The sequence below is a fragment of the Dreissena polymorpha genome, chromosome 2, assembly GCF_020536995.1.
Source record: "Dreissena polymorpha isolate Duluth1 chromosome 2, UMN_Dpol_1.0, whole genome shotgun sequence".
Taxonomy (NCBI): Eukaryota; Metazoa; Mollusca; class Bivalvia; order Myida; family Dreissenidae; genus Dreissena; species Dreissena polymorpha.
The window spans coordinates 114,316,535-114,331,263 of NC_068356.1; the positions used below are offsets into that span (position 1 = coordinate 114,316,535).

The 14,729-nt window shown below is 36.9% G+C and overlaps 1 protein-coding gene and 1 long non-coding RNA gene across 2 annotated transcripts; both read right to left on the minus strand.

Annotated features, from left to right (window-relative positions):
- Positions 1–6,753: 6,753 nt before the first annotated feature.
- On the minus strand, positions 6,754–11,627 carry LOC127868578 (uncharacterized). The gene is made up of 4 exons (XR_008044179.1): positions 11,469–11,627; positions 11,111–11,223; positions 9,049–9,232; positions 6,754–7,731 (listed from the first exon to the last, which is right to left on the minus strand). It is a non-coding gene; the product is annotated as an uncharacterized LOC127868578 (long non-coding RNA).
- A 2,118-nt stretch (positions 11,628–13,745) lies between these two features.
- LOC127868561 (heparan-alpha-glucosaminide N-acetyltransferase-like) lies at positions 13,746–14,287 on the minus strand (the record flags this gene model as incomplete). The annotated part of the gene is given in 3 exon segments (XM_052410433.1): positions 13,746–13,846; positions 13,978–14,063; positions 14,267–14,287. Coding segments are annotated over 3 exon segments (153 nt in total), but the record flags the coding sequence as incomplete, so codon positions are not given.
- Positions 14,288–14,729: the final 442 nt, after the last annotated feature.

Genomic DNA, 14,729 nt, shown 5'->3' on the forward strand with positions numbered 1-14,729 from the left:
ATTCTGGTTGCTATGGCAACAAATAATAAAAACATTCTGACAATGGTGGAATTTCTGACAATGGTGGAGCCGGTATGGGACTTTTATTGCTTGGCAATAGTCTTGTTGGTTAATTATCCAGGGTTTTGAAATGAAATATGTCAACATTCATATGAAATGCATTTGTACATTTTCAGCTTCTGTATGTTCAATGATTTTAACACAATGACATTAAATTTTATCAAAATGTTGCATTTTTGCTTATTTTTATACACAATTTATAGTACTTGGCCTCTACTTATAACCGTTTCCAGCCAAATATAAAGCATGTTTGTCAGATGTCAAGAAATATATAGATCTGTTTTAATTCATTTGCCTAATTATTAGCACGGCGTTTTCGAAGAAAACCCTAGGTATTGTCATAGCCAACTCGTGTCTTCCACCGTCCGCGTCGTGCTAAAACCTTAACATTGGCTCTAAAATCAAAGTGCTTCCACCTACAACTTTGAAACTTCATATGTAGATGCACGTTGACGAGTTCTACACGCTAACCCATTTTGGGGTCACTAGATCAAAGGTCAAGGTCACTGACATCTAAAAAAAAAAAAATTCTGAAAAGCTTTCATTTATTCAAAACTGCACCGGTAGCCGAGCATGGCACCCATTATGCGGTGCTCTTGTTCATTCAGAAAGCCTGACGCGCATTGTTTTATTTTAATATTTGAAAAACATTCATATACTGGAAATATACTCGACCAAAAAAGAAAGTTTGGCGAATAACACTTTCTTGTAATCCACACATTCATGCATGTTTCTGCACAACTTGTTCTCATTAGTAAATCGTCCAGGTAAGCAAAGAATCTGAAAAATATTGTACAGCAGTATCTCATTTCGAACTTGTTTTGTTCCATATTATTATGACCCGTTTTCAAGCAAACCTAACCATTATCGAACTCGTCCAAGATATCATTGAGACAAATCTTCTGACCAAGTTTCATGTTGATCGGAAAATAATGTGACCTCTAGAGTGTTAACAAGGTTTAACTATAGCCATCTAAGGAAAAATGCCCCGCTCCCTGGCGGCCATGTTTTTCAACCAACTGGTTTCATTTCGAACTCATCCAAGATATTATTGGGATGAATCTTCTAAGTTTCATGAAGATCAGACAATAAATGTGGCCACTTGAGTGTTAACAAGATTTTACTATAGCCATATGAGGTAAAATGCCCCGCCTTGGAAGCCGTGTTTTTCAAGCAAACGTAACCTTTTCGAACTCATACAAGATATCATTGAGAAAAATCTTCTGACCAAATTTCATGAAGATTGGAAAATAAATGTGGCCTCTAGAGTGTTTACAAGGTTTTACTATAGCCATATAAGGAAAAATGCCCCGGCCCTGATGGCCATGTTTTTAAAGCAACCAAAACCATTTTCGAACTCATCCAAGATATCATTGGGACAAATCTTCTGACCAAGTTTCATGATGATCGGAAAATAAATGTGACCTCTAGAGTGTTAACAAGGTTTTACAATAGCCATATAAGGAAAATGCCCCGCCCCTGTGGTGGCCATGTTTTTCAACCAACTGGCATCATTTTTGAACTCGTCCCAAGATATTAATGGGATGAATCTTCAAACCGAGTTTCATGAAGATCGGACTATAAATGTGGCGTCTGGAGTATTAACACGATTTTACTATAGCCATAAATAGCCATATAAGGAAAAATGCCCCGCCCCTTGGCAGCCATGTTTTTCAAGCAAACGTAACCATTTTCTAACTCGTCCAAGATATCACTAAGACAAATCTTCTGACCATATTTCATGAAGATTGAAAATAAATGTGGCCTCTTGAGTGTTAACAAGATTTTACATTAGCCATACAAGGAAAAATGACCGACCCCTTGGCAGCCATGTTTTTCAAGAAAACGTAACCATTTTCAAACTCGTCCAAGATATCATTAAAACAAATCTTCTGACCAAGTTTCATTATGAATGGAAAATAAATGTGACCTCTAGAGTATTAACAAGGTTTTACTATAGCCATCTAAGGAAAAATGCCCCGCCCCCTGGTGGCCATGCTTTTCAACCAACTGGAATCAATTTCGAACTCGTCCAAGATATTATTGGGATGAATATTCTGACCAAGTTTCATGAAGATCAGACAATAAATGTGGCCTTTAGAGTATTAACAAGATTTTACTACATAGCCATATATAGCCATATAAGGAAAAATGCCCTGCCCCTTAGCAGCCATGTTTTTCAAGCAAACACAACCATTTTCGAACTCATCCAAGATATCATTGGGACAAATCTTCTGATAAAATTTCATGAAGATTGAAAATTAATGTGGCCTCTAGAGTGTTAACAAGGTTTTACTATAGCCATATAAGGAAAAATGCCCTGCCCCCTGGCGGCCATGTTTTTCAACCAACCAGAATCATTTTCGAACTCATCCAAGATATTATTGGGATGAATCGTCTCACCAAGTTTCATGAAGATAAGACAATAAATGTCGCCTCTAAAGTGTTAACAAGATTTATACCATAGCCATATATAGCCAGGAAAAATGCCCCGCCCCTTGGCAGCCATGTTTTTCAAGCAAATGTACCCATTTTCGAAATCATCCAAGATATTAATGAGACAATTTCATGAAGATTGGACAATAAATGTGGCCTCTACAGAGTTTACAAGACAAATGTTGACCCACGTACGACGCACAAATGGCGATCACAACAGCTCACCATGAGCACGTTGTGCTCAGGTGAGCTAAAAAGCATTCAATGGTAATTAATCACCATAACATGTGTTCAATGCATTTAATCCTGATTGACTGGTGTTTAACAACAAGAGGCCCCAAAGGACCCTGGGTCGCTCACCTGAGAGACTAAGATGGAAAGAAACAAAGATTTAATCAGCAAATACAGTATTTCAAATTATTGGTATGAGAAGACTGACTTTAAAAATAAGGTGTTCTAAAGTATTCAAAATAGGCCTATATAGAAAATTACCCCACCCACTCTGGTGGCCATGTTTTTAATACCCAGATTTAAAAAAAATATATATATATAAGGAAAATGTTTCATACATACATATAGAAAAAACTGCCCCATCCCCTGGCGGCCATGTTTTTCCACTGATCATGACCATTTTCAAACTCATCCAACATATCATTAAAACCAATGTTTTGATAGTTTCATGATGATTGGCCAAAAAAACGTGACTGAGTGTTCACAAGATTTTTTTGTACATAAATTTAAGGAAAATGACTCCCCCCCCCCCCCCCCCCCGGCGTCGTGTGTTGCTAGATGGATCAAAACCATTTTTGAACTCAACCGTCTTATCCAGGTAAAAATCTTCTGACCAAATGTCTTAAAAAAATGTGTCTTCTAGACTGTTCACATGTTTTCTTATATACATATAGAGAAAATTTCCCCACCCCCTGGCGGCCATGTTTCTTTACTGATCATGACTATTTTCAAACTCGACCAAGATATCCATAAAACCAATGTTCTGACCAAGTTTCATGATGATTGGACAAAAAATGTGACTTCTAGAGTGTTCACAAGCTTTTTAGCTCACCTGTCACGAAGTGACATGGTGAGCTTATGTGACCGTGTGATGTGCGTGCTTCGTGACAGGGTGAGCTTATGTGGCTGTGTGATGTGCGTGCGTGCGTGTGTGTGTGTGTGTGTGTGCGTCCGTCCGTCAACAATTTGTTTGTGTAGACAGTAGAGGTCACAGTTTGCATCCAATCTTTATGAAATTTGGTCAGAATGTTTATCTTGATGAAATCTGGGTTGGGATTGTATTTGAGTCATCTGGGGTCAAAAACTAGGTCACTAGGTCAAAAACTAGGTCACATAATAGGTCAAATAATAGAAAAACCTTGTGTAGACAATAGAGGTCGCAGTTTTCATCGAATCTTTATGAAATTAGGTCAGAATGTTTATCTTGATGAAATCTGGGTTGGGATTTTATTTGGGTCATCTGGGGTCAAAGACTAGGTCAAATAATAGATAAACCTTGTGTATACAGTAGAGGTTAAAGTTTTCATCCAATCTTTATGAAATTTGGTCAGAATGTTTATCTTGATAAAATCTGGATTGGGATTGTATTTGGGTCATCTGGGGTAAAAAACTAGGTCACTAGGTCAAAAACTGGGTCAAACAATAGAAAAACCTTGTGTAGACAATAGAGGTCGCAGTTTTCATCGAATCTTTATGAAATTTGGTCAGAATGTTTTATCTTGATGAAATCTGGGTTGGGATTGTATTTGGGTCATCTGAGGTCAAAAACTAGGTCACCATGTCAAATAATAGAAAACCATCAACAATGTGTTTGTGTAGACAGTAGAGGTCACATTTTTCATCCAATCTTTATGAAATTTGGTCAGAATGTTTATCTTGATGAAATCTGGGTTGGGATTGTATTTGGGTCATCTGGGGTCAAAAACTAGGCCACTAGGTCAAAAACTAGGTCAAAAACTAGGTCAAACAATAGAAAAACCTTTGGATGAAAATTTGGTCAGAATGTTTATCTTGATGAAATCTGGGTTGGGATTGTATATGGGTCATCTGTGGTCAAAAACTAGGGTCACTAGGTCAAATTATAGAAAAACCTTGTGTAGACAATAGAGGTCACAGTTTTCATCCAATCTTTATAAGATTTGATCAGAATGTTTATCTTAATGAAATCTGGGTTGGGATTGTATTTGGGTCACCTGGGGTCAAAAACTAGGTCACTAGGTCAAATAATAGAAAAACCTTGTGTAGACAATAAAAGTCACAGTTTTCATCTAATCTTTATTAAATTTGGTCAGAATGTTTATCTTGATGAAATCTGGGTTGGGATTGTATTTGGTTAGTCAGTTGAGCGATTTAGGGCCATCATGGCCCTCTTGTTTAACTATATAAATATAAGGAAAAGGACCCCCCTCCTGGCGGCCATGTTTTTTACCGATCCGAACCATTTTAAAACTCAACCGTCGTATCCAGTAAACAAAAGTTCTGACCAAATTTGATAAAGATTGGGCGAAAAATGTGTCGTCTAGACTGTTCACATGTTTTCACTTTATACATATAGAAAAAACTGCCCCATCCCCTGGCGGCCATGTTTTTCCACTGACACGACCATTTCAAACTCATCCGAGATATCCACATAACCAATGTTTTGACCAAATTTCATGATGATTAGGCAAAAAATGTGACTTCTAGAGTGTTCACAAGCTTCTTTACTATATAAATATAAGCAAAAAGACTCCCTCCCTGGCGGCCATGTTTTTTTACTGATTCAAACCATTTTCGAACTCAACCTTCATATCCAGGAAACAAATGTTCTGATTAAATTACATAACGATTGGGCAAAAAATGTGTCTTCTAGACTGTTCACATGTTTACACTATATACATATAGAGAAAACTGCCCCGCCCCCTGGTGGCCATGTCTTTTCACCGGTCATGACCATTTTTGAACTCGTCCGAGATATCTATAAAATCGATGTTTAGACAAAATTTCATGATGATTAGGCAAAAAATGTGACTTCTAGAGTGTTCACAAGCTTTTTTTACTATATAAACATACAGAAAAAAACCAACCCCCACTGGCGGCCATGTTTTTTTACCAATCCAAACCATTTTCGAACTCAACCGACGTATCCAGGAAACAAATGTTCTGATCAAATTTCATGAAGATTTGACCAAAAATGTGACTTCTAGAGTGTTCACATGTTTTCACTATATACATATAGAGAAAACTGCCCGTCCCCTGGCGGCCATGTTTTTTCACCGATCTGGACCATTTTCGAACTCGTCTGAGATATCATAGACCAATGTATTGACCAAGTTTCATGATGATTGGGCAAAAGTTGTGACTTCTAGAGTGTTCACAAGGTTTCTCTATAGCTATATAAGGATTACTGCCCCGCCCCCCTGGCGGCCATGTTTTTCAATGGACCGAAACCATTTTTGAACTCAACCAACATATCATTAAGACAAACATTTTGACAAAGTTACATGAAGATTGGGCATCAAATGTGACTAATACAGTGTTCAAAAGGTTTTTCTTTTTTTTGACCTAGTGACCTAGTTTTTGACCAAGCATGACCCAGTTTCAAACTCGGTCGAGGTATCATTGGGACAAATGTTCTGACCAAGTTTCATGAAGATCGAACAATAAATGTGGCCTCTAGAGTGTTCACAAGGCAAATGTTGACGACGGATGCACTACGCACGATGGACAAAAGGCGATCACAAAAGCTCATCATGAGCACGTTGTGCTCACCTGAACACAACGTGCTCATGGTGAGTTAAAAAAAACCAACACTGTTCCAGCCAGTTTCATTACCTTTAAAGTGATGTCTGTGGGCATTGAAGACAATACACAAATCTTGAAAGTTGTGTGTGTGTGGGGGGGGGGCATCAATCTTTTACAAATAACAAGTGGTTAACATTGATTGATCCAACATCAATCAATTACAAAATACATTTTCTGCAATAGTAAAAACAGACAAATGGATCACAAGTGACATGAAAAATAACCAGTTGAATATTGCCTGAAACTTAATTAAAACTTGTTTTCAGCTAAATAAATTCAGTCAGGCTTGTCGAGAAATGGTTTAATCTGTTTCCTTGTTGCTTGGTGTCTGGTAAGGAAGAATGACAACACTTGATCTATGCTGACAATGTTTGGTGAATTATTACTTTTGATTATGTTTTGTGCATCAAACTTACAATTAAAATGGTAAATTGTATAACAAGATTTTGTGAACACATAGGCACAAATTGCCCAATTTTATTAATTATCACAAACCATTCATTCTACACACAGCATGCTCTGTAAACATACAACCTATAAAAGATGATATCAAAAGTACATTTTTCAATACATTGACAATTAAAAGGAGAAATTGATTGTAATAAAATAAAGAGTTTGCTACTTAATGAGTGACATCACAACCCAACAAAATGCAATTGGTTATGAACTAATAATTTTGCCTTACATAAGAAATGTTAATTAGTTAGACATGATTTATTCATCGTTAAATGAAAAGCTTGGAATATTAAGCAAAATACATAAATTAAGAAACAACAAATAGAATTACATGTACATATAGATCTCAATAAATAAAAATACATGTCTTTAAGACGTTAACAATAAAACTAATAGCATTAATAGGTAAATATTAATCATACAGTATCTATATACATATGACTGACTAGCAAGAACTGTGAGCATAATTTGTTTTTACAATGTTTTCTATTGAAATAATTTGTATTTTCTGATAGTATCTTTGTTAAAACAATGTCACCAAGTTAATAAATATCACTTTGAATGAAAAGTTTTATCACTGCTATACTGTTCAATCAAAATTAAGGATACTTGAATTACAAATGTTTACCATACACACAAATGAAAATTCAATTTGATCAAAATGTAAAACAATTACAACAAAAGGATTCTGTTTGACAAGACTGTTACAATTATTCATCTGTAGCAATATTTCAACTAAACTAGGAGTATCAGTAACAAATACACCGGGATTATGCTTGCAAGTAGCATGACATCTTATTCATACTGACAGAAATATGTTGTGCTTGAAGAGAAAATATGAGAGGAGAATCCAGATGGCTGTGTCCAAGCAATTGAAAGGCAGACAGAGTTCATGTGACCTCCGTCTGACCTGCATGTTCAGGAACGTAGCCAGTGGCTGACTCACACACTCGTGGCCCATGTACAACAGTATCGCATTCATTCCTGCAAGGACGACAAGAGCTAATTTGATCAATAAAATTTCACATGATCTGAATGTTTACATTTGTAATACAGTAGTTGGCAGTTGTTGGAATAAGCTGACTGCAGCTGAGAAAATCCATATTGTTAAAAATGACTAAATTTTTGATGTAGAATATGAATACAGTGTGAAATCTTTTTTGAAAACAGTAAATGAAGTGTTGTGCTAATTGGTGTGTATTTTTAAACTTGCGGATTATGCAGGGAAAGTTGTGAAAGGTGAATGGCAAAGCAGCTGGGTTTGTGTTCGTTTACAATAGACATATTAACACCAGATTTGATTTACAGGGTATGATTTTTCCTCCTTTTAGCTTATTTCCTCCCTTTAAATGGCAAACTAACTCTACAAGAGGGTATAGACTATGCTGGATCTGTATAACAAGAGCACCTCATAACGGGTGCCAACGCTCGGCTACGTGTGCAGTTTTGAATAAATGAAAGCTTGTCAGATTTTTTTTTTTTAAAGGTCACAGTGACCTTGACCTAGTGACCCCAAAATGGGTGTGGCATGTAGAACTCATCAAGGTGCATCTACATATGAAGTTTCAAAGTTGTAGGTGGAAGCAATTTGATTTTAGAGCCAATGTTCAAAACCTTAACAAAATGTTAAGGTTTTAGCATGATGCGGACAGCGGACGACACGATGAGCTGGCTATGACAATACCTCGGGGTTTTCTCCAAAAATGCCGAGCTAAAAATGAACAGTTTAGTAGAACCTTGTAAGTGGGGTAGGGTAATTTTCTCCCTTGAGGTGATTTAGCTCTGATTTAACATGCACACATTTTTATGTCCCCGAAGGAGGGCATATAATGATCACACTGTCAGTCTGTCTTTCCGTCACACTTTTGCGTCTAGGTTACGAAAAATGCTCATAACTTCTATGTCGCTTCAGATGTAACCATCATATTTGGTATGCATGTGTAAATGGACAAGGCCTTTTCATACACACAACAATTTTGACCTTGACCTTAGGGTCCGCATTTAGGTTTCGAAATCTGCGTCAAGGTTTCGAAAAAAGCATTTTTCGGGGGCATGTGTCTTCCGATGGACACAGCTCTTGTTGACAAGTTATGTTTAATTTACATTTATTGAACCTATTCCATTCTAGTGATTCATAAAACAGCGTTAAACTTCAATACATACAAATAGGCAGGTTTGATGAAAAATTACTTGTAAAATGTTTATGTGCATGGAATGCAAGTGTCTGTAATCGTCAAATTCATACACTGAAGTGCAGGGGATAGTAATAAGTATGCATGGGTTGTAAAACAAGTCCAGTACGCTGTCTAGATGGTGATGAATATCCGGTCCGTGTACATTTTGTATGTGAAGAGGCACCAGAAAGCTGGTCCCCAAATGTTCATGGAGAGCTGGGCCCAGTGGGAGCTCTCATCCACATAGAGGCTTACTGGGAAGTAGGGCTGGAACACCAGGTGTCCCACGTACATGAAGATGGAGTTCATACCTACATGGTGGCAACAGTGAGGCACGTCTCAATGGACTTGTAACTCATTATTATTGTGTGCAGATGTTGGTGGCCATCATTGCGTAAGTTACTAGTATTGAAATTAAAGATTTAGGTCGTCCCTGTAAAGGGTATGTATGGGAGTCCATGACTGGTTGAGTACATGTAAGCACTTCATGACTTGTTAAGCAAGTCAAAATCAACACATACCCTCTGTATCAAGTTCACTACCTATCCAGCATTTAAAGTTCAAATCAAGACACAGATGGGCTGGAAATCACTTTTGCGACCATTCTCCCCCTACCTCTGATTCGAGTTGTCACTTACTGCCATAACAATGTGCTGTAATAACTTGTTAATCCGCTAACTCAGGAAAATAGTGTTGATATTTCTTAAATACTGTTGAAAACTGCAAAAACAATTAAGAAAACAAAATGCGTTTGTGAAACACAATGTCCCCTTATATGACGTTTGACCTTGAAGGATGACCTTGACCCTTCACCACTCAAAATGTGCAGCTCCATGAGATACACATGCATTTCAAATATAAAATTGCTAGATTCAATATTGCAGAAGTGACATTACATGAGCAATTTTGACCCATATATTTGACCTTGAAGGATGACCTTGACCTTTCACCACTCAAAATGTGCAGCTCTATGAGATACACGTGCATGCCAAATATCAAGTTGCTATCTTCAATGTTGCAAAAGTATTCATAAAATAAGCGATTTGGGCCACATATATTTGACCTCTGACCTTGAAGGATGACCTTGACCTTTCAACACTCACAATTTGCAGCTCCATGAGATACACATGCATGCCAAATTTCAAGTTGCTATCTTCAATATTGAAAAGTATTCATAAAATAAGCGATTTGGGCAACATATATTTGACCTCTGACCTTGAAGGTTGACCTTGACCTTTCACCACTCAAAATGTTTAGCTCCATGAGATACACATGCTTGCCAAATATCAAGTTGCTATCTTCAATATTGCAAAAGTATTCATAAAATGAGCGATTTTGGCCACATATATTTGACCTCTGACCTTGAAGGATGACCTTGACCTTTCACCAATCAAAATGTGCAGCTCCATGAGATACATATGCATGCCAAATATCAAGTTGCTATCTTCAATATTGCAAAAGTTATTGCAAAATGTTAAAGTTGGCGTAAACAGACCAACCAACAAACCAACAGACCAACAGACAGGGCAAAAACAATATGCCCCTCACTACTATAGTGGGGGACATAAAAACTGAAATGGGTATATTCACTCCTAAAGGATTCTATGACAACAACTGGTCAGTACATGTACATGAATACATCTGTAGAACATTCTTAATGAGATTACATTTTCATTAATCACATTGTCCTCAAGCAAGACATATTTTAAATACTAAATACACAATATTAAATATTCAGAAAAACTCTTTTCTTCGGATTTTAAATGTTTACTGAAGAGAATACAACATAATTTATCTGGTATGTATTTAAAACTAAAACCCAATTCATGTTTCAAGCGTAAAACCAATCTTTGTCCACAAGTATTTGAATCTACCGGTAAAAACCAATATAATCTGCATGTTATATTATGCTGAAAACTGATAAATGACATATGTATCTTATAATAAGGCTGATGTTTATCATATATGTTTAAGGGTACTGGTAAAAACAAGAATGCCAGAGTTGAATGAAGCTAAAAACCAATGTTTGCCATATAAGAATGAAGCTCAAAACAAATGCTTTATGCGTCACAGAGTTCACTCTTTCCAAACCACCATCCACTTTCCTGATTTGACTTCATCATAAAATACATGTCTGAAACAACACCTGTAAACCAATAAACAGACAATAAAAGAAACACAATCATTACCTGGGTAATAGAACGGCGCCCCAGACCATATGTTATACACATCAATGGTCACATAGCAGAAGGCAAACATGAAGAAGGCAAAACAGGACAGACAGAGCACAAATGACAGTGACCTGAAATACAAACCAGCAAAACAGTAAACTAAACTTTTGTATCAAGCAAATTTATTGTAGATGTAATATGATAGAAAATATTCATTTAAATGGTTATGAAATATTTCAGTACATACTAGTATTAAAATCTTATTATGTGTATTATGAAATATTGATCTTATAAAGACATGGAAACTGTAGCATACATTTCAATATCCACAAATCAGAACTAAAAAATTACACTCTAAATAGATTCAACTACACACCACAAATTTTTGTTGATTGGTATAAATCCTCCATCCTTCTTCCCTTCACACAGAATTGCAGTTATTACTCCTATAAATATAAGTCATATGTGCCTCCATATAGATGGGACACAGTGAACTAAACAAATCAAATTCATGTTAACCATACAATATTAAGCTACAAAGATTTCTTGTGCTTTAATATGGTAAAAGTTCAAATCTTTGCAGAGGTTTAAAAGGCTTTGGGACAACAGAAAAACACATGTTCTACACATGAAAATGGCATTAATTAAGTATGTGAGCTAAAATTAAGATTAACTAAATGATGAGATTTTTTTTCCCCTCAACCCAAGTACCACTATATGATCAGTTGTGCAAAAATGGGGCTTGTGCCACAATGAGCTCAAGAACAGACTGTCAGTGATGCGGTTTGCACCGTCGCTAAGAGACCACAAACCTTACTTGACTCACCTGACATAACAAGATATTATTGGGACAAATCTTCTGACCAAGTTTCATGAAGATCGGAAAATAAATGTGGCCTCTAGAGTGTTAACAAGGTTTTACTATAGCCATATAAGGACAAATGTCCGCCCCCCTGGCAGCCATGTTTTTCAACCAACCAGCATCATTGTTATACTCTTCCAAGATATTATCGGGATGAATCTTCTGACCAAGTTTCATGAAGATCGAACAGTTAATGTGGCCTCTAGAGTGTTAACAAGATTTTACTATAGCCATATAAGGGAAAAATGCCCCCGCCCCTTGGATGCCATTTTTTTTCAAGCAAACATAATTATTTTCGAACTCATCCAAGATATCATTGAGAACAATCTTCTGACCAAATTTCATGAAGATTGGACAATAAATGTGGCCTCTAGAGTGTCAACAAGGTTTTACTATAGCCATATAAGGAAAAAATGCCCCCGCCCCTGGTGGCCATGTTTTTAAAGCAACCAAACCATTTTCGAACTCATCCAAGATATCATTGGGACAAATCTTCTGACCAAGTTTCATGATGATCGGAAAATAAATGTGACCTCTAGAGTGTTAACAAGGTTTTTCTATAGCCATATAAGGAAATAGCCCCGCCCCCGTGGTGGCCATGTTTTTCAACCAACCGGAATCATTTTTGAACTCGTCCAAGATATTATTGAGATGAATCCTTCTGACTGAGTTTCATGAAGATCGGACTATAAATGTGGCCTCTAGAGTGTTAACAAGATTTTACTATAGCCTTATATAGCCATCTAAGGAAAAATGCCCCGCCCGTTGGCGGCCATGTTTTTCAAGCAAACGTAACCATTTTCAGATATCATTAAGACAAATCCTTCTGACCATATTTCATCAAGATTGGACAATAAATGTGGCCTCTAGAGTGTTAACAAGGTTTTACTTTAGCCATATAAGGAAAAATGCCCCGCCCCCTGGCAGCCATGTTTTTCAACCAACCGGGCGTTCATTTTCGAACTCGTCCAAGATTTTATTGGGATGAATCTTTCTGACCAAGTTTCATGAAGATTGGACAATAAATGTGGCCTCTAGAGTGTTAACAAGATTTTACTAGTCTATAGCTATATAAGGAAAATGCCCCGCCCTCTGGCAGCCATGTTTTTCAAGCAAAGGTTACCATTTTTGAACTCATCCAAGATATCAGTGGGACAAATCTTCTGAGCAAGTTTCATGAAGATTGGAAAATAAATGTGGCCCTCTAGAGTGTTAACAAGATTTTTACTATAGCCATATAAGGGAAAAATGCCCCCCGCCCCCTGGCGGCCATGTTTTTCAACCAACCGGCATCATTTTCGAACTAGTCCAAGATATTATTGGGATGAATCTTCTGACCAAGTTTTATGAAGATCAGACAATAACTAACTGTGGCCTCTAGAGTGTTAACAAGATTTTACTATAGCCATATATAGCCATATAAGGAAAAATGTCCCGCCCCCTTGGCAGCCATGTTTTTCAAGCAAACGTAACCATTTTCGAACTCATCCAAGATATTATTGAAACCAATCTTCTGACCAAATTTCATGAAGATTGGACAATAAATGTGGCCTCTAGAGAGTTAACAGGCAAATGTTGACGCCGCACAACGAACAACGGACAAAAAGCGATCACAAAAGCTCACCATGAGCACGTTGTGCTCAGGTGAGCTAAAAAGCTGGCCTAGAACTATGCTGGTCACATACTAGTATGCTCACATTTTACTGCTCCATTAGTAAACTGGCTGGCGTGAAAGTACAGGTCCATGAAAAAGTCTGAAATTTAACATTTGTCTATGAGATGCCATTGATTCTGTATTGTTGTGATTGAGAACTACCCAAGACGACTCCCCAGATTATGAAGCGCTTCACTCGGCTCTTCCAGTCTGGGAAGGTACGCAAGATTTTACCAGCCTGCAATATTCAAGAAAAGACTCATGTGACCTGTTGGGAAAAAAAAAATGTGTCCATACACCAAACTTAAATTTCAATTAAATCTGCAATTAAAACACAAATAACAATTTGTAAAAAAAATATATGTGTACCTGAAGCCCCAAGAAGCACTGAAACAGGAAGTGAGAGTTCCCAGCAGGCCCTCTGGGTCATGTGGTACTGTCGTCTTGTATATCTCCTGTAAACAACCAAACATCCACAAATTATTTTGATAAAATAGTAAAAACTGCAGACAAGGATTACTTTGTTATCAAAGAATAATCATTCAATAGCCAAGGTGCAATCATAAGTCAACTGAAATGTATTATATACTCAAAAAAGTGTTAAAAATGTAATATATGTATGTAACAATTATGTGGCTTCAAAAACACTAGTCTATACCTGACAAGTTGGAGTCTGGTAATGTGGTTCTTTCCAAATTTTTATGATCTATGTAGGGCAGCAGCTCCACCTGTACACAAGGATACGTTCTGGCTATGTGAATCATTGGCCCCTCCTCCTGGGCCTAAGTAACCACTGGCAACACAAGAAATGCATGAAAGTGTGTGTGTGTGTGTGTGTGTATATATGTTACATATTGAACATAATCTACTGATACTTTCTGTAGATTCCCTTATAAATTGTCTCCACTAACTTACATGATCCCAATTAAGGGTAAAGTGAGGAGGTTGGGGGGGGGGGGGCTTATAAAAGGTCAAACATAAAAGGTCAAAAAATTGCATTTTGTGTACATATCAATTTTTTTACTGTGTATCGCATAATTTATAGATTTTCATCACATATTGACCTAAAGCATGTATGTTGTATGGAGAGTTTAAGAAAAATAAAGCATATAAGGCATGGA